This window comes from Haemorhous mexicanus, chromosome 6 (genome assembly GCF_027477595.1).
Source record: "Haemorhous mexicanus isolate bHaeMex1 chromosome 6, bHaeMex1.pri, whole genome shotgun sequence".
Lineage (NCBI taxonomy): Eukaryota > Metazoa > Chordata > Aves > Passeriformes > Fringillidae > Haemorhous > Haemorhous mexicanus.
This window is the reverse complement of record NC_082346.1, coordinates 30,924,958-30,950,626: the sequence shown is the minus strand read 5'-3', so window position 1 is coordinate 30,950,626 and position 25,669 is coordinate 30,924,958. Positions and strand designations below refer to the sequence as shown.

The 25,669-nt window shown below is 36.9% G+C and overlaps 1 protein-coding gene across 1 annotated transcript in view; it reads right to left on the bottom strand.

Moving 5' to 3' along the window:
- Positions 1–25,669, bottom strand: part of LOC132329042 (cytochrome c oxidase assembly protein COX16 homolog, mitochondrial) — a 44,904-nt gene that overhangs the window by 9,110 nt on the left and 10,125 nt on the right. The window contains exons 2-3 of the mRNA XM_059849657.1: positions 23,184–23,261; positions 5,495–5,566 (exon numbers count right to left, since the gene is read on the bottom strand). Coding sequence (XP_059705640.1) covers positions 5,495–5,566; positions 23,184–23,261 — 150 coding nt within the window. The remainder of the gene's footprint in view (positions 1–5,494; positions 5,567–23,183; positions 23,262–25,669) is intronic.

The following is a 25,669-nucleotide window of genomic DNA, read 5'->3' as shown; positions in this document are numbered from 1 at the left end:
CTATGAAAAACTATGAACATAGTTTATAGTTTGAACACATTGAACTGTGGTACAAGAACCTATTGAGATGTCAAGAAGAAAAGGTCAAAAACTATAGCTTGGCTATAGACTGTACATCCACTCAGAATAAAATGCCTAACACAAAGTATTTGAATTAAAATCCTTTCCCAAGGCAGTTTCTATTGATGATAAAATAACAGAACTTCGTCCTTCTCTACAAAACACTGTGTTGAAGACTCACCATGAAATAAAAACATAAAAGAACATGTCACACGTGAATAAACTGAAATGCAAGAAATTCAGCTTGTCCCAGACACACCCTGGAGAGCAGCTGGAATCTAATGCCTAGGCTGGACAATGCACCAAGAAAGAAGAGTGCATGGAAGAAACAGAGTGATTAAGAGAAGAAGAAAAGTATCTCAACCTCTTCACTTATCTAAACCTATTTATTGTCACGACAGTCACTAAGGAGGGATATTTTCCCAACATCTCCATCAGCTCTCAAACAGCTCAGGGCATTTAGCCACCAATATCTTCACAGACATTGGAGCAAATCAATTCAGTACACTAATCTGTTAATTCCTGAACAGCAACAAAATCAGTAATCCTCTGGTACTGATAATGACAGCAACAAGACAAATGAAGATGTCAATGACTGGCATCCAGGTATCCAGGAATTTCTTTCTAGGGCACTCCTGTTGTCCACACACTTGGATGCAATTACTGTGTTCCTACACTGTCACTCCCTGAAAAAAAGTTTCATCCATTCTGCTGGCACCACTATCCCTGAAGTTATGTCAAATGAGTAATAAGTGGCCTCAGTCTTTTTCAGAAGAGTTTAATCAAATTCTTCTTTTAAGACAGTAAATATATAGGTTATATTCTCAAAACACCTCTCCATATAGCTACTTATAATTTTTGAAATGTCCTCAATATACATTTTAATACTGCAATTACAAGTCTTTTGCTGTAATTCTCAAGACAAACAATTAAAAAACTTCTGTCCAGAGCTTTTGTTGACTTTTTGTGATTTATCAAATTATTAGGCATGAAACCTTCCCAGCATTCATACTCTTTAAGTCAAGAAAGCAGAATTCTCTAGTCTGACCATTACATCCATTATGCATCCTTGCAAGTTGAAGGAAAATTTTGTAAAGTTTTATAGTTTTGATACTCTGAAACACAGAAGACTCATTTTTCTTGCTCTTGTGTTCAAATGATCTTCCCAGCTATTAAGAACAGATCTTACTTTTAATTTATTTTCTGCAGTAAAAAATGTTCAATTCCTATCACCTTCTTCCTATGGAAGTATTTATATGAGAACACCATTCTTCTCAGTACCTTTAATATTATTTAAATCTTTAACTTTCTTTTAAGGAATTTTTAGAGCCCTAAGTTAGTACAGTCAGCCTGTTCTGCAATCTGTTCTTAAAGCTCTGTTCAAAACCCAGATACCAAAAAGAGAACCAGAATTTCAGTCCCAGCCTAATCAGTGCCACACTCAGAAGTAAAATCACTGGCTCCTACATCTACCATTCCTGTTCATATTCATACATTGAATTAGCTTTTGTGCCACAAGATCACACTAGAAGACCAAGCTGAATTATTTATACACTGACTCCTAAATCTTTTTCAGAGTTGCTGCTTTTCAGAATGCAGTCCACTCTGGCCTGCATTTTCAGTTTTTTAAATAAATAACTTCAGCTACTCTAAAATGTACTTAGCATTTTTAATGGGCCTATGTTAGGAAGTAATATGAACAGCTCTCTCTCCCTGCCTTGCCATAGTTTTACTATTGCAATATTTTTGTATCACTTGCACATTAGTAGTGATTTCACAATTTCTTTCACACCACTGAAAAAAGTACCCAATAGTGTCTGTATGTCCCAAATTTCCCAGAACTCTTTTAACAGTATCACCTTCCTGCCTAGTGATGATTCCCAGAGAATCATCATTCCCAGACTGAAATTTTCAGCAGCCACTGAAGTCTTCCAAGCCCATTCTTAGTACATAGCTATAGACCATCAGAGTCTAGTAGGTATTTAACATCTTGTTTGATTATTAAGGGATTTGGAAGCACATCTGATTCTAATACAAAGAACTTTTTTCTTTTAAAAAATGGCTATGTTTTTGAGTGTTGCTACTTTGCCAACACAGTTACTCATTATTTTACATCCTCATTATTTTATTCTTGGTTTGCTGCAACACTATCCTCTTACCCCTATGCTTGTCAGATTACTTATCAGACAGCTCTGATGCCCTTAGCATCTTTTATCAGTCTTCCCTGCTTTATGACTAACTCATTTACTGTTTCCATAGCAATCCTTCACAATTTTATTTATTGGAATATTTTTTCCTCTACTTTCAATTGCTATTGATTCCCACTGAATATCACATATTTGATTCAAACTTAAATGATGTTTTCCACGGCAAAATGTTAGTAAATTCTTAAGGAAGCTTTTATTTGCTAGAAGAACCCTCAGCAACAATTCTATATTTTGAGTTCTGATGTAACTGAGGCCAGATTTTTTTAGTGTTTATTAGACCATTAATTTCACAGAAGTACAGAAACCAAGTGCTAGAATAAGAAATGCTATTTTGAGACTGCATTAAACACATGAAGAGGAATGTACTATGACTGTTAAACAACCATGAGAATGGTTTTCACTCATCATATTAATCAGGTTTTTTATCTCCCTTTTTCAAACAAATTTTTGTCATTTCAAATAAAATACTCAGGCTTTTGTCAGAGGTCAAACACTCAGCGTCTTTTACAGTGTGTTCTACAAGGCCCATCTCAGCAGCAGAACTACACTCACATTAGTACCAGCATCACTAGTGGATAGAGCTGTGATTTATTAGGCAAAGGGGAGCAGCAGGGACTAATTGGTCAAATGAGGACACAAAAGTGTGTGAGAGGAATGCATAAACAATGGAGAGTGTATGCAAAGGGAGCTTGCTCCTCTTGCATGTCCCAAGAGACAAGATAAATGCCATTATTAACAGATCTGAGATACAAGAAATGCAGCGTGAATTACACATGTAAATTCTTCCTTCCTCAAAATAGTATCCTGACCAGAAACATTCCTGTCTGAAATAAACCTTTTATAGTTTGAGAAGATATAATTTAGTAAATGAGAAGGTAAGGAAATGTCTTCATGTTAATTTCCTCACAATAAATTAGGTCTGTGATTACATCTTTTTACATCACCACAACCATCACATCAGAGACAAAATGCAGCCTTCAACATGTTTGAAATATTGGAAATGTCTTTACTTCTTGCAATATGCCCATAAGGGCATATATGTATGCTTATAGAAGAATATACGACATTCTAGAAGAATTCAGTATGAATTCAATATGTACACTTCTGTAAGGACAGTAAGATATTTTAAAAAGTCTTGGGGAGGGCCAAAGGACATTTGCATTTATCAGGCAACCACACTTCAAAAGAACTGGCATGGTATCCCCAGTAACAGCTGCAGATATAATGCTAATAATATTGTAAAAGAAGGCTTTACATATCAAAACAACTTTTTTTTACTGCCCTTGATCTCTTATCACACCATATTTAGTAACAGCCACCAGTGTAATCCTTCCATGTGACCTATATATTGAATTAGAAGGTGTTCCCAAGAGCTGCATTTTGGACAAGTGAAAAATAAAGAAAGGAAAAAAACGTCCACCCAAACCCCTTTAGTCTGAAAAAGATGGGGTCCACAGAAAGCTACTTTCCTAAATGTCAGCTGTAACTGGGTGGTTTGTTAGATTTTATCCCACAGAATACAGAGGTAACAGTGACTTAATATTGTCACACACTTAGTGTGGAGCCTACAAACTATGTGCATGACTTTTGGTAGTTTCACAAGTTTCACTGAAGCAAGAAATTAAAGTGTGCTTTCAAGCTGGTGCCCATAATAAAGTATATATTGATATTAGATTTCAAAACAATAATCCAAATCTATTTTCATTATGCAAATCCATTTGTTTTGTTGAACTGATCTGCCTTCTATAACACCCAAGCGCTACTCTGGAAGAATTTCAGTCTGGGAACTCTTTACAGTTTAGATTAAAGAAAAATAAGATTGCTTCTGTCATTTCTGTCCATCAGAAAAGAGTCTCATTACCTAAGAAGGCTTGTAATCTATTGTTATGCCAGATGTATTTTATTAGCATTGATTTATCCATAAAGATAATGGAATTATGGCTATTTAAATATTATCCTTAACCTATTTACTCATCTTCTGAAGAAAGAGTATGGTATATCTGAATACAGATCTGTTGATTTTGAGGTTAGATATTGAGTTTGAGATGTGGTTCTTTTTACTGCTTGTGGTTCTTTTTATTTTTTCTTCAACATAAATAAATCAGAGCAGCCTTACAATATATTGAATGGAAACTGAGGAACAATAATCCCAGAAGCAATCAGAACTTAATGGATTTGTAAGTTTTGAGTCTCCATTGGAACTTTCCATCTTGTTATTCCCTGCACCAGAAATCAAAATTCTTTATAGTGGGGGAGAGCCCAAAACTATTTGCAATAATGGTAAAAACTAGTAAATATTTTGTGAAATTAGACCTGTGAAAGTACAAAAAGTAAGTTTTATTTTTATTTCAGACAAATGACATAAGAGTAACAATACAGTAAAATTTTATTATCAAGATCAGGTACTGCTATTTGAACACCTAAGTATGAGAGCAACGGGTGCAATCGAGATCTTCAAAGGCTTGTGACAGAAACAAGGTATGGGAGGAAAACAAAAATCTGTGTTCAGCATAAAGGCCACAGAGATACATGAAGTGTTATTTGGACATTTGATTCATTTAATTTTAAAACATTAAGAATTATCTTAAATAGCTTTATCCTTTGTTTCTGGTCACAGGGAGGCGTTTTCCAGTGCTTCTAACATGGCTTTTTCTAGGCCTGAAAATTTATCAGACTCTGGATACTGAACTAGTCAAAACAGACATTTTAGAACTCAGTAATATTTGAAGAAAATGCAATGTTGAGGGAAGAATGAACTATTTTTCTATAAAATCTTCTGAAATCATGTAAAAGGAATGATAGTGGTTTCAAAGATACATGTAAATTTAGAAGCAAGAAATAAGATAAAGCACATCATGCACATTGTTCTGTAATTTGGTCTAAAGATCATCCAAACTCATGCAGTAGAAGTGCTGACTTACATTCACACACACTCCCTCTAAGGCCAACATCAGCTCTACATTTATAAACTAGGTTAACCACAGAAACAGTGAATTTATTTGTACCACTGTACTTGATGCTTGGAAATCAAAGTAAAGCTGTGTTCAGAAAGAAGCACTACGTGTTAAAAAGCCTTCCTTTACATAAAACCTTGTTTTTATTGGACATCAGTGAGTCAAAGGCAGATGGTTGATCTAATTTTAGTTAGGGACAGATACGACCCACCAGCGGCCAGGGCAATCAAGGGTAGCCAAGGTTATGGGCCCCAGGCAACAAATTTATTTTACCTCATATTCAGATTCCAGTGTCACAGGGTTCACAGGGTTCTGTTTTAATTTTTCTTTCAAAGCTGGATCAACCTGAAAGACAAATAAAAATACAGCAAAAATGTTTGCTTTTAAGAATATATTTTTTAAGAAATCTTAACCTCAAATAAACTGAATATTGGTACATGCAAACCCCCCTGTCCTCTAAAAGAATTTATGTGCCATTTGTTCCAATACGAGGATGATGAACACAGCACAAGAATCAGGCTGAAAAGAAACAGGTCAACTGCCAAATTACTAAATTCCAAAGGAAAGCACATTTTTAACTATAGCCCTACACTTGCCTTCCCTTAGATACTTAAACCCGTACCTGTTCAGTTTAAAACTGTTAAACAAAACAATGCTTGAATAAATGAAACGAGCACAAGAAAGATAAAATTAGGATGGTCAAATATATTATACTCCTGACTGATGAGTTCAGGGAATAGGTATACAATATTTCCTGGTTTTCAAGGTCTAAGCATGAGTTGAATTTCCAATTTCTGGTGAACACACAGCTCTTTCCCAGTTTTGATTCTGTACTGACAGTGCTGGTGTTTCCTGCCACCTTTCAGAGATGCTTATTGAAAGAACAAATCTAAGAACAGACATGTCAATGAACCACAGCAGACACATTTCACATTTTAACTTCTACTGAGCCTGGAAGAAGTGATGTTCATCCCTACCCTTTGCTAAATAATGTCTGTCTCCCACAGGTCTAAGAGCAGAAGCTAAGGGGAAAAAGATAATTAGCATTCTTCATGCTTAAAGAAAGCCTTTTACCTTCTTCTCAAATAGCCACATACACAGTACTCAGACATAGTCTTTAGGCAATATGATTAAAATACCAAATAAATTCACCATGAGAGAAGAATCTCATTTTTAGAGCTTAAAAACCAAAATAAATGCGTAAGGAGACTGGTAATGTGTGTAATTCTACATCCCTCATACACTCGTCCAACTACAACTAATCCAGTGAAGAAAAGTTGTTACTCTTAATTTGCTGCTTCTTGATCGGAACGCAAAGGGCCCAGTAACCCTCATCACAACCAACACCCAACATCTACAAGTAGTTAGAAAACTAAAAGGAGGGCATACACATAACAGAATTTGCCTGGCCAGTGAGAAGATCCACCTTCAGATTCTCTTCTAACACAAGCTCCTACTTATCAGAGGTACTTAAAATACACAAGTACTATGTGAATTGATGGGAATTGCTCTGAAGAATTTCCCTAGGCCATAATGTTCCCCTTGATTACAGGCACTGTCTGCTAGTTAGCATGCAGCCTGTGAGACCTCAGTTCCTAAGGATGGATGCTCATACAGGCAAGTCTAACACCATCTGTGCATGGCCAGGGGTTTGATTTCCCTACCTCATCGGCGATCTGGCCATAGAAATACACACATTTGCAACTTCCAGATTCATTACACTTGGGACCTAAGCCAAAATATCTAAAATGGTTAATGTTTGTACCGGATACAGCTCCCACCTTCTTAGTAATTAAAAAAAAGGATTGTAAAACAAGATAGTGTCTCTGCACTGGCCCTCTACATCAAATAAAAAATGAAATGCTCCATCTCTGTCTTGGCATCCAAGGCCTCTGTAGAACCGCCCCTCATTAAAGATGGATTGCGTTTCTCCTGTGACCACGACCTCCAACAACAGCCATGCTTTATTAGAACAACGAACCCATCCATCACAAGTGCAGAAATGCAAAGTCTTTGGGCAGCCAGACAGGCTTTGAAGCTTGCTTTCACAGAGAGAAGAGTGATCGTGGACCTCACTGTATTCAGAACTAAATGTAAACACTATTTGTTATGCTTTGTGTTCTAACAATACACATATGGACAAGGGGAAATAAAAGCTCCACTAAATAAGGCAGCAACAGTTTTATTTTATCCTACATTTTTCTTTCATTTAATAATAAGGCAAAGTCTCATGGTTGAAACATCATTTTTACTTAATTAAATACAGCCAGAATTTAACTTACAAAGACAGTTCAATATACCATTATCAAGTTTTATTTTATTTTTTTTATGTGTGGTGTTTGCATGGCCACATTTGTGTAAGGCCAAGGCAAACCATCAGTTAAGCTACTGCTGCTTCTCCTTCCTTCCAGCCCTTTCCGTCTTCAGACTTTCTCCTGTCTTCATTCTGCTCTGCCTTCACAAAGACAGCTAAAACTGAGACACAGCATTCCAATTTGATGCTGTAACTTTAGTATTAACAAAAAGGAAGAAATGAGGGACCCTAGTTGAAATTTCTTTTTATAAAATGCCCTGTAAATGCAAAATGAACAGAGTGCTGCTTCTTCAGAAGCAGAAATTTTATTTGGGAAAATTAAGTTACCCAAAAAGACAAGTTAAACCCTGTTTTGAGGGCAAACTTCATATACACCTTAAGCTCACTCCACAAAACTCATTCTTTTGCCCCAAGTTCCACCAAAAAAATAAGTAAAAAAGAGGAAAAAGAGGAGCAAGTATGTATTTCCTCTTTTCTTTATCTTTTTTGTCCCCTACATACACACTTACTCACACAGAATAATTTAAACATACTTAGTGTGCACAGTAATTCAGTCACCTGCACTTTCTAATGCCTTGACTGCAAACCCTGACTTTTCAGCTACCAAATGAGATAGGTGGGTTACAAATTGTTTTAGGAACCCATATAGAAGCTGAGAAAAAGTGTATTAAAAAGTTTTGTTTCCACTGTGTTTGTACGATGCTGTGCTATCTTTGAAACATCACAACAACATCAACAACAAAAAAGAGGAAAATAGAATGATGCTATTTTCATTCTGAAAAGGCAGATAAACATGAATATGAGCCACAGTCACAGATCATAACCAGGGAACACTTCAAATAGGGGCAGAGCCAGGAAAGTACTAATGCCAAAGCAGTAGCTCCGTTGTATTCACATCTGCCACAAGATCCAAATACAAACATACATTTTGCTTCCATGATGACTGCTATGCCAACACATACTGCCAAATGAGCTAGAAGTATTCAGCTATGCACTGGCAAATAGATCTTCCGCTAAATTATGGATACAAATCTGTATTAGTAAATATGACGATGGCAGCAGACAAAGCCCAAATGCCGTAACAGCCTGACAGTGTCCTCTCCACCGCTATTTAGGAGGCAGGAAGGAACAGAAAAGATACTCCTTTACACTAGAGGACTCTTCCTGTTCGGCAAAATCTCAGCTGCTCCTCTAAGATCCATTTAAATTCAGAGTTTATCTCTAAATGTAGAATTCAAAGACGTGTGCATGTATAATTACAGCATAACTTCACATTAAATTCTTACTGAAAGACTACTGAAATACTTGATGCAAGTATTTAGACAACCTTCATGAAATGCTGTCTGCAAGGCTTTGAAATCAATACTATAAATACAATTTTTAAAGGCTTTACTTATTTTCTTTTTCTGGGGTGTTTTTTTTTTCCTTTTTACCGCTTGCAGCAAAAATGAATAAAACATTCTCCATATTTTGCATTATACAGGCTTATCTCATATTACATCAACTGAAAGGGCAAGGGCAAGTGCAATATAGAAAAATCTCAGAAAAGGTTTAAGAATCCAGGTTTCAAATTAGAATTTTGTCCCATTTCACACTCCCACCATTCCTTCAGATTTACCCTTCCTTAACTTCAAAAGGTTCCCCAAGAAACAGACTTTAAAAAGATTCTTAACAGCTAAAAGTAATAGAGGTTAAGCACAGAAACATTCTTAGAAATCTTAGTAGGCAGCTACTTGAGGCTGTAATAGAAACTTTTGAAATGAGTCTGATGCTTCTCATTTTAAGGCTGACATTTCAGTTTTTCAATTACACCCTGGACAGCATTTCCAGGTGTTAAAAACGGTGCACCTTGGGATGCAGACAAGAGGCATCATTACACAGCAAAGCAGGAATAACTGGTGCTTGCAGCCCCTGCCAAACCAGGGACTCCTGTAGTGCCCTGTGAAAAACATACACTCATCTCATTAAAGAGGATTTTTTGATTGTGACACAAATATTTTTGGTACAGTTATAAACCTAAAAGCGCTGCTACTAAAAAAATTCCCCACTAACAATTTTGTATCAATACTCATTGACCACAATTCAATTTGGCTCAGAAACAAATAATACTGGTAGAGAGGAACCGAGAAATTTGTGAATGTCACTAACTTTAGCTCCAGGATAAGGAAAGGATAATCTTCCACAAGGGAACCCAAAGAATACTATCACTACCCATTTTGAAGTTTAGAGGCATGGAACACCTCTCCATATGGGGACAGGCTAAGAACACTTGGTTTGCTCATTCTGGGGAAACCTGACTGTGGCCTTCCAGTAAGGGGGGCTAACAAGAAAGACAGACAAACTTTTTAGTAAAGTGTGTAGCAACAGGACAAGGGCTGACAGTTTTAAAATAAAAGAGCATAGAATTAGACCAGGTAAAAGAAATAAGCTTTTTATAATGAGCATGGTGAGACACTGGCCCAGGTTGCCCAGAGAGGTGGTGAATGCCCCATCCTTGGGAGCATTCAAGGTCAGTCTGGATGGGGCTCCGAGCAATCTGACCTACTTGAAAATCTCCCTGCTCCTTGCAAGACTGTTGGACTAAAAGGCTTTTGAAAGTTTATTCCAACCCAAATTATTATAAGGTTCTGTTAAATAGAGAAATACAAAGTAGAATAGCAGTGTCACTCCTGTTGAGCATTCAGAGAGGACCACCAAGTTGACTCACATTCTCATTTTCAGGGTAACATCCCAACTGTCCACAGAACACACATGCCTGGATCCATAACTCAAACAGCCCATCTTCACAAGCAGTCTTTCTATGCTATAAACATTACTGTTTATTTGTCCATGTACTATCTGTGGCCATGGGCTTTAGAGCAAACCAAGACTTGAATATATTACATCTTCTAAAATGATGGGTTCAGTTACTACACAAGGAAACTGTCAGGAGACAACCACATCGTGAGAAGAGGATTGTGCTTTTAACAGACTCCTCTCACATCAGTCAGTCAGTACACTGTATACTTGTGTCCTGGCATGTACTGACCAAATATTTGTATGCCAAAGTTTTACAGAGCTTTCCCTTTAGCAAGCATTTCCAGACAAACAGGAGAAGATATTTCTACCCTAAAACTAGTTGTTTTTACTAAAACATGAGTTTCTGTTCCAACCCTGTCCTCCACAAAATAATATCCCGCTGAAAAAGATTTCAGCTTTGGAAATGGGAGAAGACAGTGGCCTGAATTTAATGAACATGAATTAGGATTGAGATTTTCATTTTTCCATCTACCCTTCCCAGCATGAATAGATGGGACACAATTTTCCTGCAGTATCCTCAGTACAGAGAGGCCACAAAATTACTGCTTATATGAAATTTTTCAATTTGTTCTCCCCACCCATTTCTTAAATTTAAGAGTAAACCATAATCACCAATTCTAGCTCTCCCACAGCATATCTTCTTTGAAAACATTTATCATATGCCTAACTCCTCTAAATGGAAAATCAGCAATCTTGAGTGGATCAGTCAACTTCAATCTTTCTTGAGAAGACTCCCATGAATTGCTACAGAAATCTGTGTCATAAATATTCTAAGTTGTGGTTTATGAGCAGAGTGAGAAGCAGTAGATGGGAGAGGATAAATCCCAGGACTCGGGAAATGCAGTGTAAACTACAGCCAAGCTGAGTGCTGTTCTACTTAAGAAATTAAAGGAACAAAGCTTGTAGAGGTTGTAAGGTACAACAAGGGTTGTACCTATGCCAAGCTCTTTGGCATACAGTCTTAGGCAACAGAGAAGGGCAAGGCAAAACATACCATTTTTGTGCAACTTCATTCACAACAATCCTTTAGCTACATTACTTAAATATTTCATACACAAAAAACACTTACATAAGGCTACCTTTTTCCCTGTGAGGTTGGTGAGGCACTGGAACAGGTTGCCCAGAGAAGCTGTGGATGCCCCATCCTTGTAACGGCTTGAAGCCAGACTGGATGGAGCTTTGAGCAATCTGGTCTGGAGGAAGGTGCCCCTGCCCATAGCAGGGGGCTGAAACTAGGTGATCTTTAAGGTCCCTTCCAACCCAAACAACTCCATGAGTCTGTGATTCTGTACTGCATAGGATACAATCCAAGAATATTGACTGGATGGGAATACTTACAAACAGTGGGGAGACAGCTGAGACTAGATGTAAACTCTAGCTTTGTGTCCTTTGACTTTTTCCTATGATCTGCATAGAATACAGACAGCTAAACAAAACAAAACAAAAAAAAACCAAACCAAAAAACATTTCATCCAGCCTCTGTCAGAAATTGATGCAGACATTTCCAAAGGAACAATATAAATTGTTGCTACAGCAGCAGTTCCCAGACTTACAGTACATAGTGCACCAGTGATCTCTCAAAAATCCAAACCTTGTACTTGCTTCCAGACTGATGAAAAAAAGACCTACAATCCCAAACTCTGAACCAGACTTTTTATGTGATAATGTAATGGCAAATGCAATAAAAACCTAATATGATGGCCAAACTATCCCATACTTCAACAAACATTTAAGCATATCTAGATTTCTCCCATATAAGGTCAATAAAACTAACAAGGACTCTAGAATTTTCAATTCTGAGCAGGAAGTACTCATCATTTAATTAATTTTGGTATGCTTTCACATCCAGTTTGATTTTCAGTTGCACATTTATTTATATGATTTATACCAAATGAGTGCTGTAAATCTTGGCTCTGAGTATGCTAGCATAAATTTAATTTCACAGCAAAATTCAGTACAAAAAAATGTTCCTTTTGGTATAAAAAAAAAGGTGTAAATTTGTGATGCCAGTATTTAGGAAAAAAAAACCCATCCTTTTGCCTCTAAATAGAATATACTTAACAGCTAGAAACAATCCAAAATGCAACTTTGGATACAACTCCAGCAGAGTCAATTTTTTTGGTCATATTTTTTGAAGATTCCTTTTTAATGATTACATACCTACTATGCAAGTTCAGGCTGGAAAACTAGTGTAAATATAGTTTATAGGGTTTTTTTTTCCCTTATGCCTTCCTTAGTCATATCCTAACTTTGCACAGAATCAATCTCTTTGTGGTAGCTCTGAAAAACATGAAGGTCACTTAAGTTTCTGTTCAAAGTAAGCAACTTCAAGAGAGAAACGGTGAATTGGCAGCTGAAGGCAGCATGGAAGCAGTCTGTGCTCATCTCCTCTGAATCTTTCCAGTGCTGTTCTAGCAGACAGAAGGGGACTGGAGAGGGTGTCCTCGTTACTTCTGTACATCAGCAGGAATACCTGTGTCCAGGTGCTCACTGGCTGTTCAATTAGGCTCACCTGTAAACTGTTCCTGGCAGCAGGAACAGTTCAACCAAAGTGAAACCAAAGGCACCGTGCAATAGCCAAACCACTATTTTTCACTTGGTGTGTCAGTTCAGAAACACAAAGGAATTAATTTAAAGAGAAAAGTCTATCCCATAGGAGAATAAACCTTCAATAAAAGCACTGAAGCTTCAATAAAATAACACCCAAAATGTTCAAAAAAACCCAGCTCCCAAAGAACTCCAAAGAATCAACCTTCTCATGTAGGAACAGAGATAGTCTGATCCCTCAAATATAATATAAAAACATAACACAGTTAAAGTAATGCACAAGCACACTAACAGATTAGGAATGCTTTCCCTAATCAGAGTAAAACATCTATGAATAATAAGCATTCTTTTTCTTCTCTGTGTAAGTTAGTGCCTAAGCCCTATCTTGAACTATGTGAAAATATGCTTGCTACCCCCATAGAAAAAACTCCAGTTCCCAGAAACCAAAAGCAAGAAAATATACATTAACATTTTTTTCTCACTGAAAATACACAGGAATATAAAACAAAACCAAAAAGTCTGCCATTTTTAACCCTAAAAATGGTTTGAATTATGTTTTAAAACATAATTTTCATTTACAATACACATTTGGTTTTTTATAGAAATTTATTGAGTAATGAAACAAATCTTGACTTTTTAATGTCTTTTTGAACAGAAACAATTTTTAGGATCCAGTGTGAACTCATCAAAATTGTTTTCAGTGGTCTGAAAATGCACTTCTACAAATAAATTACCACCAAATTCTAATAACTGTCATCTTAAAATCTGCATGTGTTGAAGAAATTAACACTTCTTATTCTACAGTTCCTATTGCATTTAAGGGAAAATACTTTCTACACTGACATCTAGTGAAGTTTTATAGTAAGAAGAAAAATCATATTCTAATACTTTGTACTTACAAAAAGCTTTTAATTTCCCAAATCATTATACTTTAAATAACTAGTCTTTGCAACACGCTTGTACATCACATACTATTTTCTTTTGAAAGATATTTTGCCACTATTTTTAATAAATAACATGTTTACCTGTCAGAGGATCAGACATTCTGATGGGTATTTTAGAGAAAGTTAGAATGGTAAAGTCTGTAAGTTTAAAACATGAATAGCAAAGGGTTTTCCTTTTAAGGGCTTAACACACAACATTAACAAAACAATTCTACTAAAATCAGCTGGAATTATGAATGCAAAATATTTTAATTCATACATTTTAGATATTAATAAGATAAGTCATCTCTCTTCTCTAAGCAGTATCCAAAAAGCCTGTATTCCTACGTCCTCTCCGTAATCGAGTTTGGGCTCTGCTTCTTTAGATTGCCATATAGCTGAAGTTTGCAACAGCACCATTTGGCTTCAAGCCTCAAAACACAAAGGAGAAGAAAGGGAAGGTCCATTTAGACAGAAATTGCACTTAAAATGGACACATGCCTGGGCAAAAGGTTTTCAACAATTCCTTCGTAAAAATGGTAGTGATCTACATCTCCAGAAAATCCTAGGGACTGGGATCTGCTGACATCATGGCTACTGGCTTCTCAAGATGAGTCTGGAAAGCTAGATATTTTCTGGTGCTTGAGGGAGGCGTTGGGAAAAACAGATGGATATTAAATTATGTTTTGGCTAAAAACTGCCTGAAGTTAAGTTACGCACTTGTAATCACTTCAATTGCAAGGCAAAAATACCAGTAATTAATTTTGGCAATGTGACAGGATTTAAATAAACCAAACAGAATTCTTGGTAGTATATAAAATGTAAATATCTAAAAGCTATCAACATTTTATGTATTGAAATTAGTTCCACTTGCAATGGCATCCGAATGAGTTTCTCCAGTTAATAATCTTGTCTTCATCTGAATCTAAATTTGACAACAGAACCACATTCAAGTAAAAAATGGTAAAATTGCTTCTGTTTAAAACAAAGAACTCTTAGTACTTGCAGTGTATATTGTATTTCATCACAGAGAGGCTCAATATTGTGAGGTAATATCTTAAAGTCATCCTACAGTTCTGTAAACTGTCTTTGGTGACAATAAGCACCTGGTCTAGCCAGATTCAATCACTGGAAACCATTCAAAAGTATACACACAGAGTCAGCCTCAGAATGTGGCAACAAAAATCTTACTGAATCCCAGAGCTGACTCTGGTTTTGCCTTTTACAGAAAAATGGTGGTTTATATGCTAAACTGAAAGGATGTCTGAAAAAATGAAACATACATCTCTGTCTGGTATCATAGCAAATTCAGCAGGCAGCCCTTCACAGACAATGTAGAGAAGTCATCTGAGCTCAAGTAAAATGGATTAGCTTTTGCTGAAATCAATGCAAAAACATGAACTGAACACTAGCAGCTGAACCTCAAAATCTTCAAGAATAACGTGGATAAAGAGCTCATTTCCATACAATCCTTCTGGACTGAACTGAACTGAGAGAGAAAGCATCTGAACATCTGGTACCACCACAATACTGGGTATGAAAAGCTCTTGCTACCCTATTCATTTTGTGCCACATGGCAGGACTGAAATTACTACCTTGGATAGTCCTGAACCATGACCAAAAAACGTACCAAGGTCCAAATAGAAACCAAGTCACTGTAAGGGCACCTGTTTAGCCATCAACAAGGAGCCAATCTGTCTGACTAAATATACAACTCCAAACCCTTTCCACTAAGCAGGCCATGCCTGAAAGCAAGGTCTGCTTTAATTTAGTAAAATATGCTTCATGATATAAAGGTAACCGACAAAGACTTTTTTTTCTCACCTATAAGCAATCCTAAATGTATGCCTCTCACATTCTCTATGGCACCAAACATTTCAGTGTATTATTTTCTTAATTTTTGGATGACCTAGGGCCAAGCTCAGTAATGCATTTAGTCTTCGAAAATCAAACAAGTCTACTTACACCAGGAAATTACCTAGTTTATCATTAGACTTGAGACCCAGGCCAACCTGACCTGCTTAAGGAAAAGAAAAAGAAGAAAACAATAATCACCAACATCAATTCCTTGCCATGCTGCGCTTGTGTAATTAACTTACTGAAACCAATTAAACCCAGGAAGATGTAGTTATAAATAAATAAATGCTAAAATGCTAGATGAGAAGACTTGATTATTCTGCCAAGTTCAGTGACAGATGCTAAAATGATTCCACATTCCTTGGCTGACAGGTTAAGAAAGGATACCTTTCCCATCCAAAATATTCCACCAAACACCAACTGAAGATATTCTGATATTGTTCACACTTCAATCAAGCAGGATGCTTTAAAGACAAACTCCTGTGGAATCAGATTCTTCAGAATACAGGAATGCCTCAGGCACAAACAACAGATTAAATAAGAGTTCCTCTACCTTCAAGACATCTGCTAGGTTGCCAATGAAGCTCCAGCAAATGAGTATCTAGGGCAGGCTTCATGCCACCTAATTTTATTCATCTATACTTTTGACTTGAAGCATAAAGTCTCTACTTAGGCTTTTCCTCCAGTCTGCTGTAGAAGGGCATTCCTTCAGAAACTAAGTCCCACTTAAAGATATATACAAAATCATAAATTGTCTGCATCTTGAAGTTAGGTAGAAGTTTATCTCACCTGTTGTTCACAAATAAAATATAACCATATTCATACACTAAGGAAGGTAATTGTCTCACTGCAATGGGGTAATAACAAAATCTCAAGTTAAATCTCCATTTTTCAATCCATCAAAAGAGGACAACATATTTCTCAAGTATCGACTTTAAAACTGAATGAAACCTATGTTGGGACATTTCCTCTCAAACCTCCTTTCTGGACTACCTAGATAGCTATTTCAAACTAGGCATTTCACTTAAGACAATAGAAAAATGAGCAAGATGAAACCCTGACATAGTGCATAGCACCACAAACATACATTTCGATTTAGCTGATCAGACACTGAAATTTCACTTCCTTATCTTTAATAATACAAAGAACCCATTTAGAGTATTTTGAGTATTAACAGGGGTAATGTAAATTGACCTTAACATTGGTAGGGGGCGTTTGCACACCAGGAAGCCTAGAGGATGAGTCTTAATCCATCTAAATCCACTTGGAATAAAATAAAGCAGAAAGCCTGCAGAACACGTAATTGAGTGCATGGGACAATCTGGGCTGGTAGCAGTAAAGTCCATTAATTGTTATTAGAACACTGTGGACTTTGCCAGTCCAGTCCAATCACAGTGACTTGTCCTGTCCCCATTACTCCTTGAAATGGTGAAGTCCATCAAGTTTTGGTAAGACTGAGGATCTTGGGGAACACCAAGGTGTAACAGGATTTCAAACACAGATGCTTATCCACTAAGAATTGCAGTAAGTATATCTTGCAGTTTTCAGTCAATAGAAAAGTTTGTGGAAGAAAATTAAATACACATCTTTTCATCTTGCTACCCATTTTAGTTAAATTCTTAGCATCTTTGGTAGTCTTTCAAATAGAGCAAACACTGGTTTTTAAGACAGAAGTAGGTCCTCAAACAAGATAAACAAATCAGCTTGCAGTAAACCAGATTCATGCAGTAGCTCACAGTATGTGTCATAATGGAGACAATCCACTGATATTCCACAAATCTAAATAAAAATAAATCATTTGATTTGTGTAATTTTAAACACTATAGACATATTCAGAGGTTTAAGTGATTTTGTTTTAGAATTTTCACCTCATATGAAACATATTATTTAAAGGAAAAAATGATGCGACATCTAGAATTATAACAATTATAACAACATTATTCATAAACCATACTAACATTACACTAAACACTGAACTTACATTTTATTCTGTAATGCTTCTTTTTTCTGAAACAAACAAACTGAAGAAACAAACCAAACTTCTCCCGGGGCACAGAAGTCCTATCCAGATGGACTTTATAGGCAAGTAAAATGGAAGCAATAACCAACAGACAATTTCTACTGCACTACTCCAGGACGTGCCCATATGTGCAACTCCCATAGACATACCTGAGGCAGTTTACATAAGGACAGCAATAGGAATGTGCCAGCCATCAACAAGGCACAGCCTTGTCCAGTCACTCGCAGATGTACTCCCTTTTGAGTGGATGCTGAACCTCATTTAAACACTGTGCTGCTGCAGTTGCACCCATCTGGACTCAACAGTGTGAAACTCATTGTGGTGCATGTGTGAACAGAGCAATGTTTTGACAGCAACATGAAAGCACTCTAATAGGCAGATACCACCTCTTAACTATACACTTATAGCAATGAGAAAATGCTGGACTGACTTCCTACACTCTTCTGAGGCAAATTTCTGATACGTTCTTGCTTGACATAAAGTCTCATGGAAACCCGTCAGCTCTCTGCTCCTATTTCTTCCTAGCTATTTTACCCTGACCCAGAACACTTGAAGAAATGGATCTCACATGAGGAAACTTTTTAATATGCATATGAATTTAAATAATTCCTTTTATTTGAATTAATTAACTTTCCTATTTCCTGTGTAAAGTGGAGCAGCATTAATTACCTATATTCCACAGACTAAAAAAGAGATAGGCAGAGAGGAGCTCTGTGGTGAAGGAGGTAGCTAAAGAGAGAATCTGAACAAGAGGGATATAAAATTTCTAGTGAGATCAGTGGGTGTTATTTAAATCACATGCTGCTGTGGGTCTCCTGACACTCACTCATGAGATTAAAGACACAACGTTAAAGAACAGCACTAGGGACCAACTAGCAATATTCTAAACCTGTAATACTGAGTATAACCAACCAGACAGTCAACGTGCTTCACCACTATCAAGCCCTACTATGCAAACTGCTGTAAACCAGAAAAGTCAGAGTGCCAAAGGTGATCATGTTAACTTTCTTTTCCCTTTCATTTTTCAAAGGACAGCAAGGTTTCCAGAATAATCTTCTACACACCACCTGCACTCTTTTTTGCAATTCAAGTCCAGGATTGTAAAATGAAAGCTGAGATCCTGACAGTTACATAATTTCTTGAACTAGTACCTTAAGACAAAGCAAGTATACAATAAATGAAGATTTACAATGGCAACACTAACACTCTGCAGGTGTCAATAAGCAACACCTCATGGATAGCTACATGCCAGTCAATTGGTCAAAGACACTAACTAAGAAATTTTAAAGGCAATCTTCAGTCTGCATAAAGCAGGCTTTACACTCCTAGTCCGCTTACTGAGTATGCTCCCAACCACCACCACCACCATTCTTTTATTGCCCTTTCTGGGTTTACAGGCTAATTGCTAATAGAGAATGGTGAAAGAACAGGTGAGGAACCTTAATTTTCATCTGGATTTTAACTCCTGGAACACACTGCAACAGTCATGCATATTTAAATGCACAATAATCAATTTGAGGGTAAAACTCATGGAGGAGAAATTGAAATTCTATAATTTTGACTCTTTACTGCCTCTACCTTCTACGTCACTAAGACAGAAAACATTAGTATTATTTCTTAGCATTCTACTTTTGGGGTGCACTCACTTTGTACAGGACAAAGAAAAAGTGAACAGCATCTTCATAGCTTGTAAAGAGATAAGTATGTAATACTATTGTACATGACCCACAGCAGGAAACATTAGCAGACTTCAAAAGCAAATTGATGTTTTGTTTCCTAACAAAATGGTATAGAGATTCCAGCTTTCTTAGAAGCACTTCTGCTGCACATTACCCTGGAGGAACTCATTCAGTCCTATCCTATCCCAAAAGTCTGAGAACCAGCCTTGCAATGATACTTCTTCAACAGGGTCAATTTGGAGCTTAAAAACTCTCTTACTCTAAAAGGTTTGCTGATGGGAGGAAAGCATAAACTTTTCCAGACAGTTAATATATATAATTTCTCTTCAATTCTCTACAGTAGCTATTAGCCAGCATTTATTAGACCACACCCCATGTTCCAAGATTCTTATATCCAAAACTAAATCTGAATCAGTAAGGCTATACAACACCTGGAATGACAACAATGGGTGCACAGTATATAAAAATAATTGATTGTTATATAGTTGAAAAAACATTTTTTATATTTAATATAAATTACATTTTCAGTAAAAAATATAAATTAAATAAACATCTCCAATAACATACACAAGAACAAAGAAAAAGAAAGAGCCTGGTCTTCCATTTAGGAACAAAGGCATCTGGAACAATGCCCATACAAACCTACTAATTTCTTCTCTGTTAATTGTACATGGTTTTCCCATAAGCATACCTGGTTTTCTGTAAGCAATTTTGATTTGCATAAATTCTTCCTAGATAGTGAAGAATTACCTAACCTAATGATTTCTTCATTAATGGGCATTTTGGCAACAACATATAATGGAGAAATCCTCAATTAGTTTCAGGAGAATTCTGAGCAGCATAAACAAGCACTACATCAGTAAGAGCCTCAGCAAGCTTCCTTTAAACGCAGGGCATTCGTTGTGCTGAGGGAATAGGACTGATCTAGGTATCCTGAGAAGATAAAAGTGTTTTTTCGCTTTTGCAAGAGATAGCCATATCTGAGGTCCTGATATTCAAAGATGAACTAAATGGGTGAACTATCTACTCTTTAGATTCCAATAGCCCCTCTTCAACTGCAGCTCGAGGCTCTGTCTCTCTATCCTCAGCATTGGCCGAGCTGCAGTCCAAGATTCCAAAACACAGGCAACATGACCAAGAGGACACAATTCTTTTTGCAGCCCCTTCTCAGCTCCACTCCACCTACAGCTGTAGGCTCTTTCTCCTTCCCAACCCTAATGCTACCCCAGCCCAATGCATCACAACCAAATCATACTCCCTCAAAGGTCCAAACCACCATTTTCTCTTGAATTTTAATACCTTTATCAGGGAACGTTCTTCAAAAGTCAGTTTGACATTAATAACATAGTCTTTATTACTAATGCAGCTTTTTTCAGTAAGGCACAAGAATCCAAAGTGGAAGCTAGCCCCTCAGTCACTGAAACACAGACTACATAGCAGCAGTTCCACTGCAGTGCTGCCTTTGAGTATCACTGTGACTGAGAAGTTGCTAACGAATGTGGTTTCCCTCTAACCACAGTATGAAGTTAAGAGTGAAAAAGGAAAAGAACAGGTACTTTTGAAGGCAAAGGATCATAGTTTGGCATCTGAAATGTATTAGAGATTTACCACAAAAGGATTGTTTAATTTTTGTGTTTTTAGCAGTTGAATTAGCAAGAAAACATTCAGGAATCATGCTTACAAAAGGTGACATACTGGGGTCTGTACATCCTTAAAATATAATCAGAAAAGACAGGCACTTGGGTGTTATGAATTCTAGCCTGCTTTAAGATTTGTGCAACCTCCATTGTTTTAGCAGTAAAATGTAAATAATAATCCTACCTTTTCTGACAGTAGAACTAACAAGCTTAATTCATTTAAATTCTGTGAAAGTCTCCAGAGCTCCTTGCATTAAAACAGCTATTTAATTAAATTATTTTATTATTTTAAAGGAGAAGCTGTAACAAAAAAAAATCTTCTTTCTTTTATTGTTCATTGCATTTTGCATGTAACTGTCCAACCCCGCAATAAGAGCACTCGTCCATCTGTCCTTGTTCTGACAAGGATTTACAATACTGCAACTGTGTTATAAGAGAAAAGCATCAGGATTTTAACAGCACTTTTAAATTACTCATATTAATGTTCTTTTCCTGAGTTCCACGTACATTTTAAACTAGATTTTTTTAATCCATTAAAATACATTCAGATCTCATTGGCTGTCTTATTTAGTGAATTAGAATGGCTTTCAACTCTGTTTTTATGGACATAGAAACAGAAATGAATGAAACACATTGCTTTGATTTGTCCATCTACAAACAAGCCCAAAGTTGGTGTTGCTAGTTCTGAGCCAATACTGCACTGTTCTTTACTTCAATGTCATTGACTTCTGAATAAAACTGCAAGGAAAAGAAAAAGAAAACACAAAAGATATGCTGCAGGCTTAAGTAATACTGGTTAGAGCATAAACCTGAAGGCCTCTTTTAGCTTTTCAGAGTTTAAGAACTCCAGGGTGAAGTGGCTTCCACTCAGAGCTTTCATGTACAACTGAATAATTCAGTAATGCTCTCCTTGATTATAAATGCTGGAAGAAAGAGTCACATAGACCTGAATTAGCACAACTATTAACAGTGTTTTTCCCTGAGTCGCTATTACAGAGCAGATCATGGGGGTCAAATGCAATACACTGAGTATGAATCTGACCCAAAAACTAACAGAAACACAACAGGCAAATTCGTGCCCCATTGAGCACTATAGAAAAGATTTGTAAGATTACTCTCCCTGATCTACAGGTTCTGTCATATACAGTTCTGAGCAGGAGTGGGCCACACAGTGCATGGAAGGCCATAGCCAGGTATGCAACACAGAGAACAATGAGAAATTATTAAAGTAATTTGCATGGTCCACAAGTGTCTAAGACAAAACAAAGGGTTTTTTCCTCCTGACTCTCAACAGCTCAGGATCTCAAAGACTTCACCACAGTAGAAAGCTACAGTATTCAGAGTCCTGCACAACTTTTTTTCCTATAAAGTTGCATAGAGTCTTTAAAGCTGCTTTGTGCAACCTGCAAGTCTGCACCTCTGAGAAACCAGAAAGAGAGACCAGAAAGTCCCTCTGCATTGCAATAGCAGACCTGCATATTACCAAACCAAGGAAAGCAAGCCAATATTACTTTCTGCTAAACTGACACACTCCTTTCAGATCACTTAATGTGCAATTTGGAGTTAGTGTTACACTTGGAGGGGTAAGTAGCACTAGTAAACATGCTATATCACTCAGAAAGGTTTCAGGTTCATTTAAAAAGAGGCTTCTTATATACAGGATATTCTGACACAATGGGTAGAGACTAGCTCCTGTTTCCTTCACAAGGCTTAAAGGACAGGATGTAGCACAATGTCAAAGGTATCTGCTTGTCTCAGTCAATGCACAGCCAAGCCCTGGAGACCATCTAACATTATATGCTCACTGCCAAGAATTGTTTGAAAACCGAACCTTTTAAAATACCAGTTTTCTTAGTCTAAATTGGATACAGTACCCTTGTAATAACCTCCTTCTAGACATGCTGCACTTCCTTCTCAGGATTCAGAATTGCCACTTGCAATCAACCAAACAAACAAAATGTTTCTATCATTTATGTTGATTTTTTCACAGATGGCAAAGGATTCATCATCATGTTGGACCCTTTATTGTCACCTACTCTGCCTACTGCCTGTGAGACTCAGCTGTAGCTCAGGGCCAAGCAGTGAAAGGCAAATCCCCTACACCAAGTTTGCTTGTCCTATCAATTCTTTAGAAAGCAGCATGTAGGCATAAGGAAATGAAAAGCAAAGAAAATAATTTAAACTACCTTGCCATGTAGTTTGTGAACATCGTATCTTATCTGAGCAAATTCACGGAGCCCAAAAGATCCTCCAATGAGATAGAGCTGAAAACAGAATGAAAACAGATGTGTTAGGACTGTTACAGAAAAGAATGCTTTGCACACCTACAAAAAATACTGTGCATACCGACCCAATTCATTTACCAAGGGACTCTACTATTTTTCCAACAGAAACACCAGGAGCTGAAAAAAATATTACTTTAGAAAATAAGTGTGCCAGTGTCTTCTTCCACTCTCTGTGCCTGGATTTCACACATTTCCTCCTTCATACGAAGACAGCTGCTACATGACTCAGACTTTCCAGGGACTTCCTCTTCTCTTACCCCTTCTTTTCCCTCCCCATGTGGTTTCCTGACATAATGGCAGCAAAGGAACCTTTACCTCACTGCCACAGGTTTTATTCTCATAAATTTTCAAACGCTGTGGGGAAGTAACAATGCCACGCTGACTTACTCTGATGTCTGTGGGTAACAGATCTAATTAAGCTTCTGAACAGACCATGACTGTAGCTATAGTTCAATAACATATTATCACCCAGGCTAAGAAATCACATCCAGCACACCTATCCTTTTATTACTCCTTAGTTATCCTGCAATTTCCTCCATGCCTGTGAAGCTTAAGAATAATAAAGGGAGAAAGGGGAGAACTTCATATCCACATAAGAAATCATTATATTATTCTTTCTTATGAGAGAGTGCTATCACAAAACTGTGTATGTATTTTTACCATTAGAAATGGATAGACCATCCAAAGATCAAGTATTGTTTGAAAAGAGAAGAGACTTGAAAATTAGCTTAGAAATATAGTTTTGTGTAAGAGTCAGGTCCCTTGCTACTGCTCTGACCTCACAGTGTCTGCAGTTCTCTGTTAATGAAAATGCATAGGAGGCCAAAAGGCTTCACATCTAGAAACACATGTCTAAGGAAGGTGGAAGCACGAGGAAGCTCTAAGGACCTGAGTGAAGGTAGGAAAAAAATCCAGACAAAATCCACCACCACCACCCTCTTTCATCATGAAACTTTGCTGTTACAGTCCTTCATTACAGGCTGTAGCTGAACTACTGTTTTCTACACACTGCTGGCTGATTTCTTACTACATATTAGGTTTGCAGCAATGGCCTGTGTCCAAGAATTGTTATAATTATGCTGTGCAGGTAGTCAAAGTGCATGGTCTTTCCAGAAAGTGGAAGTTCATGTCACTGTGGCCACAAAGAATTAGAAATTAGAAGCAAAAACCTGCCTTCTACACTCATTCATTCTCAAAGTTGCAGGACTGTATTACTTCCCACCAAGCAGGTTAAATTACTCACAAGCACATGAACACTCTCTCCATGCACACACTTCCATGCTGGTAAGGTACAGACTGGTACCCCAGAACGGATGTACTCTAACCAAAGAAGAAGAAACCCTTCATCAACAGCCAGGAGTTAAAGCCTCCAGAGCCTCTTTCTGGCCCTTCCAAAAGCTTTAAAATCTAGCTGATAACAAAAACAAATTTTTGACACAAATTTAGACACAAATTTTGCAATATGAACACCCAGTTGCTAGGCCACAGACCACTAGTATCAGAAAGCCAATCAGAAAATCATCATATGGTATCAAGTCCAGCAACTAGAAATATGAATGACCAAAAACTGGATGGCATCATACTTGTGCCATAAATGTTTCAAGGGATTAATGGTGATCTTGCAGATATTGAATTATCAAAATACTCAGTAGAAAAAAAAAAAAAAAAAAAGAAAGAAAAGTCTTCCTTGTGTCAATATTTTGGTAAGAAAAAAGTAACAGAAAACAGAAAATAAAGTGTTCAAAATGGTTAAAAAGAAATTGGACATTATTCAAGATTTATTCAATCAAATCAGAAGATTTGTCAGATGAAGATATGGTAGCACATAATGCTAAAAAAATCTCAAGGATCAGACTGTAATGGAATTCTAACATGGTTGATGCCTCTGCATAAATTTTCATTAGCTAATCTTCTTTAATTCCTAACAAGTATTATGTTAATTTACAGCCACTGTGTTAATAAACTTTAAGTCCTAATAAACACAAATCTGAAATGCTATAGACAAGTTTATGGCTGCTACAAACCAGAGCTTATTGCCTTTTTTTCATATTAGCATGTTGTCAAATAATGTCTATGGCAAGGCAAAAGCAACTGCACTTGAAATGGTTCAGTTATTAAACCAGGCAAAAAGCAGCAATCTCATGTGACATCAATTAAAAATTAATCTGCCCAACAATAAACTCTCCTGTTATGAGATGCAATATGAACAACTGGAAGACTTTGGCTTACAAAGTCATGCTGCAAGCTAAAGAGGAAATATTACATTCTTTAGCTTGAAAACTCTGTAATGTACACTGCAGCTACGAAAAATCAAGTTTTTGCAAGGTTGTTGTATGAAGTAAGTCACGTGCTACTCACTTTGTCTCATCACATCCTATCGCTTGTTT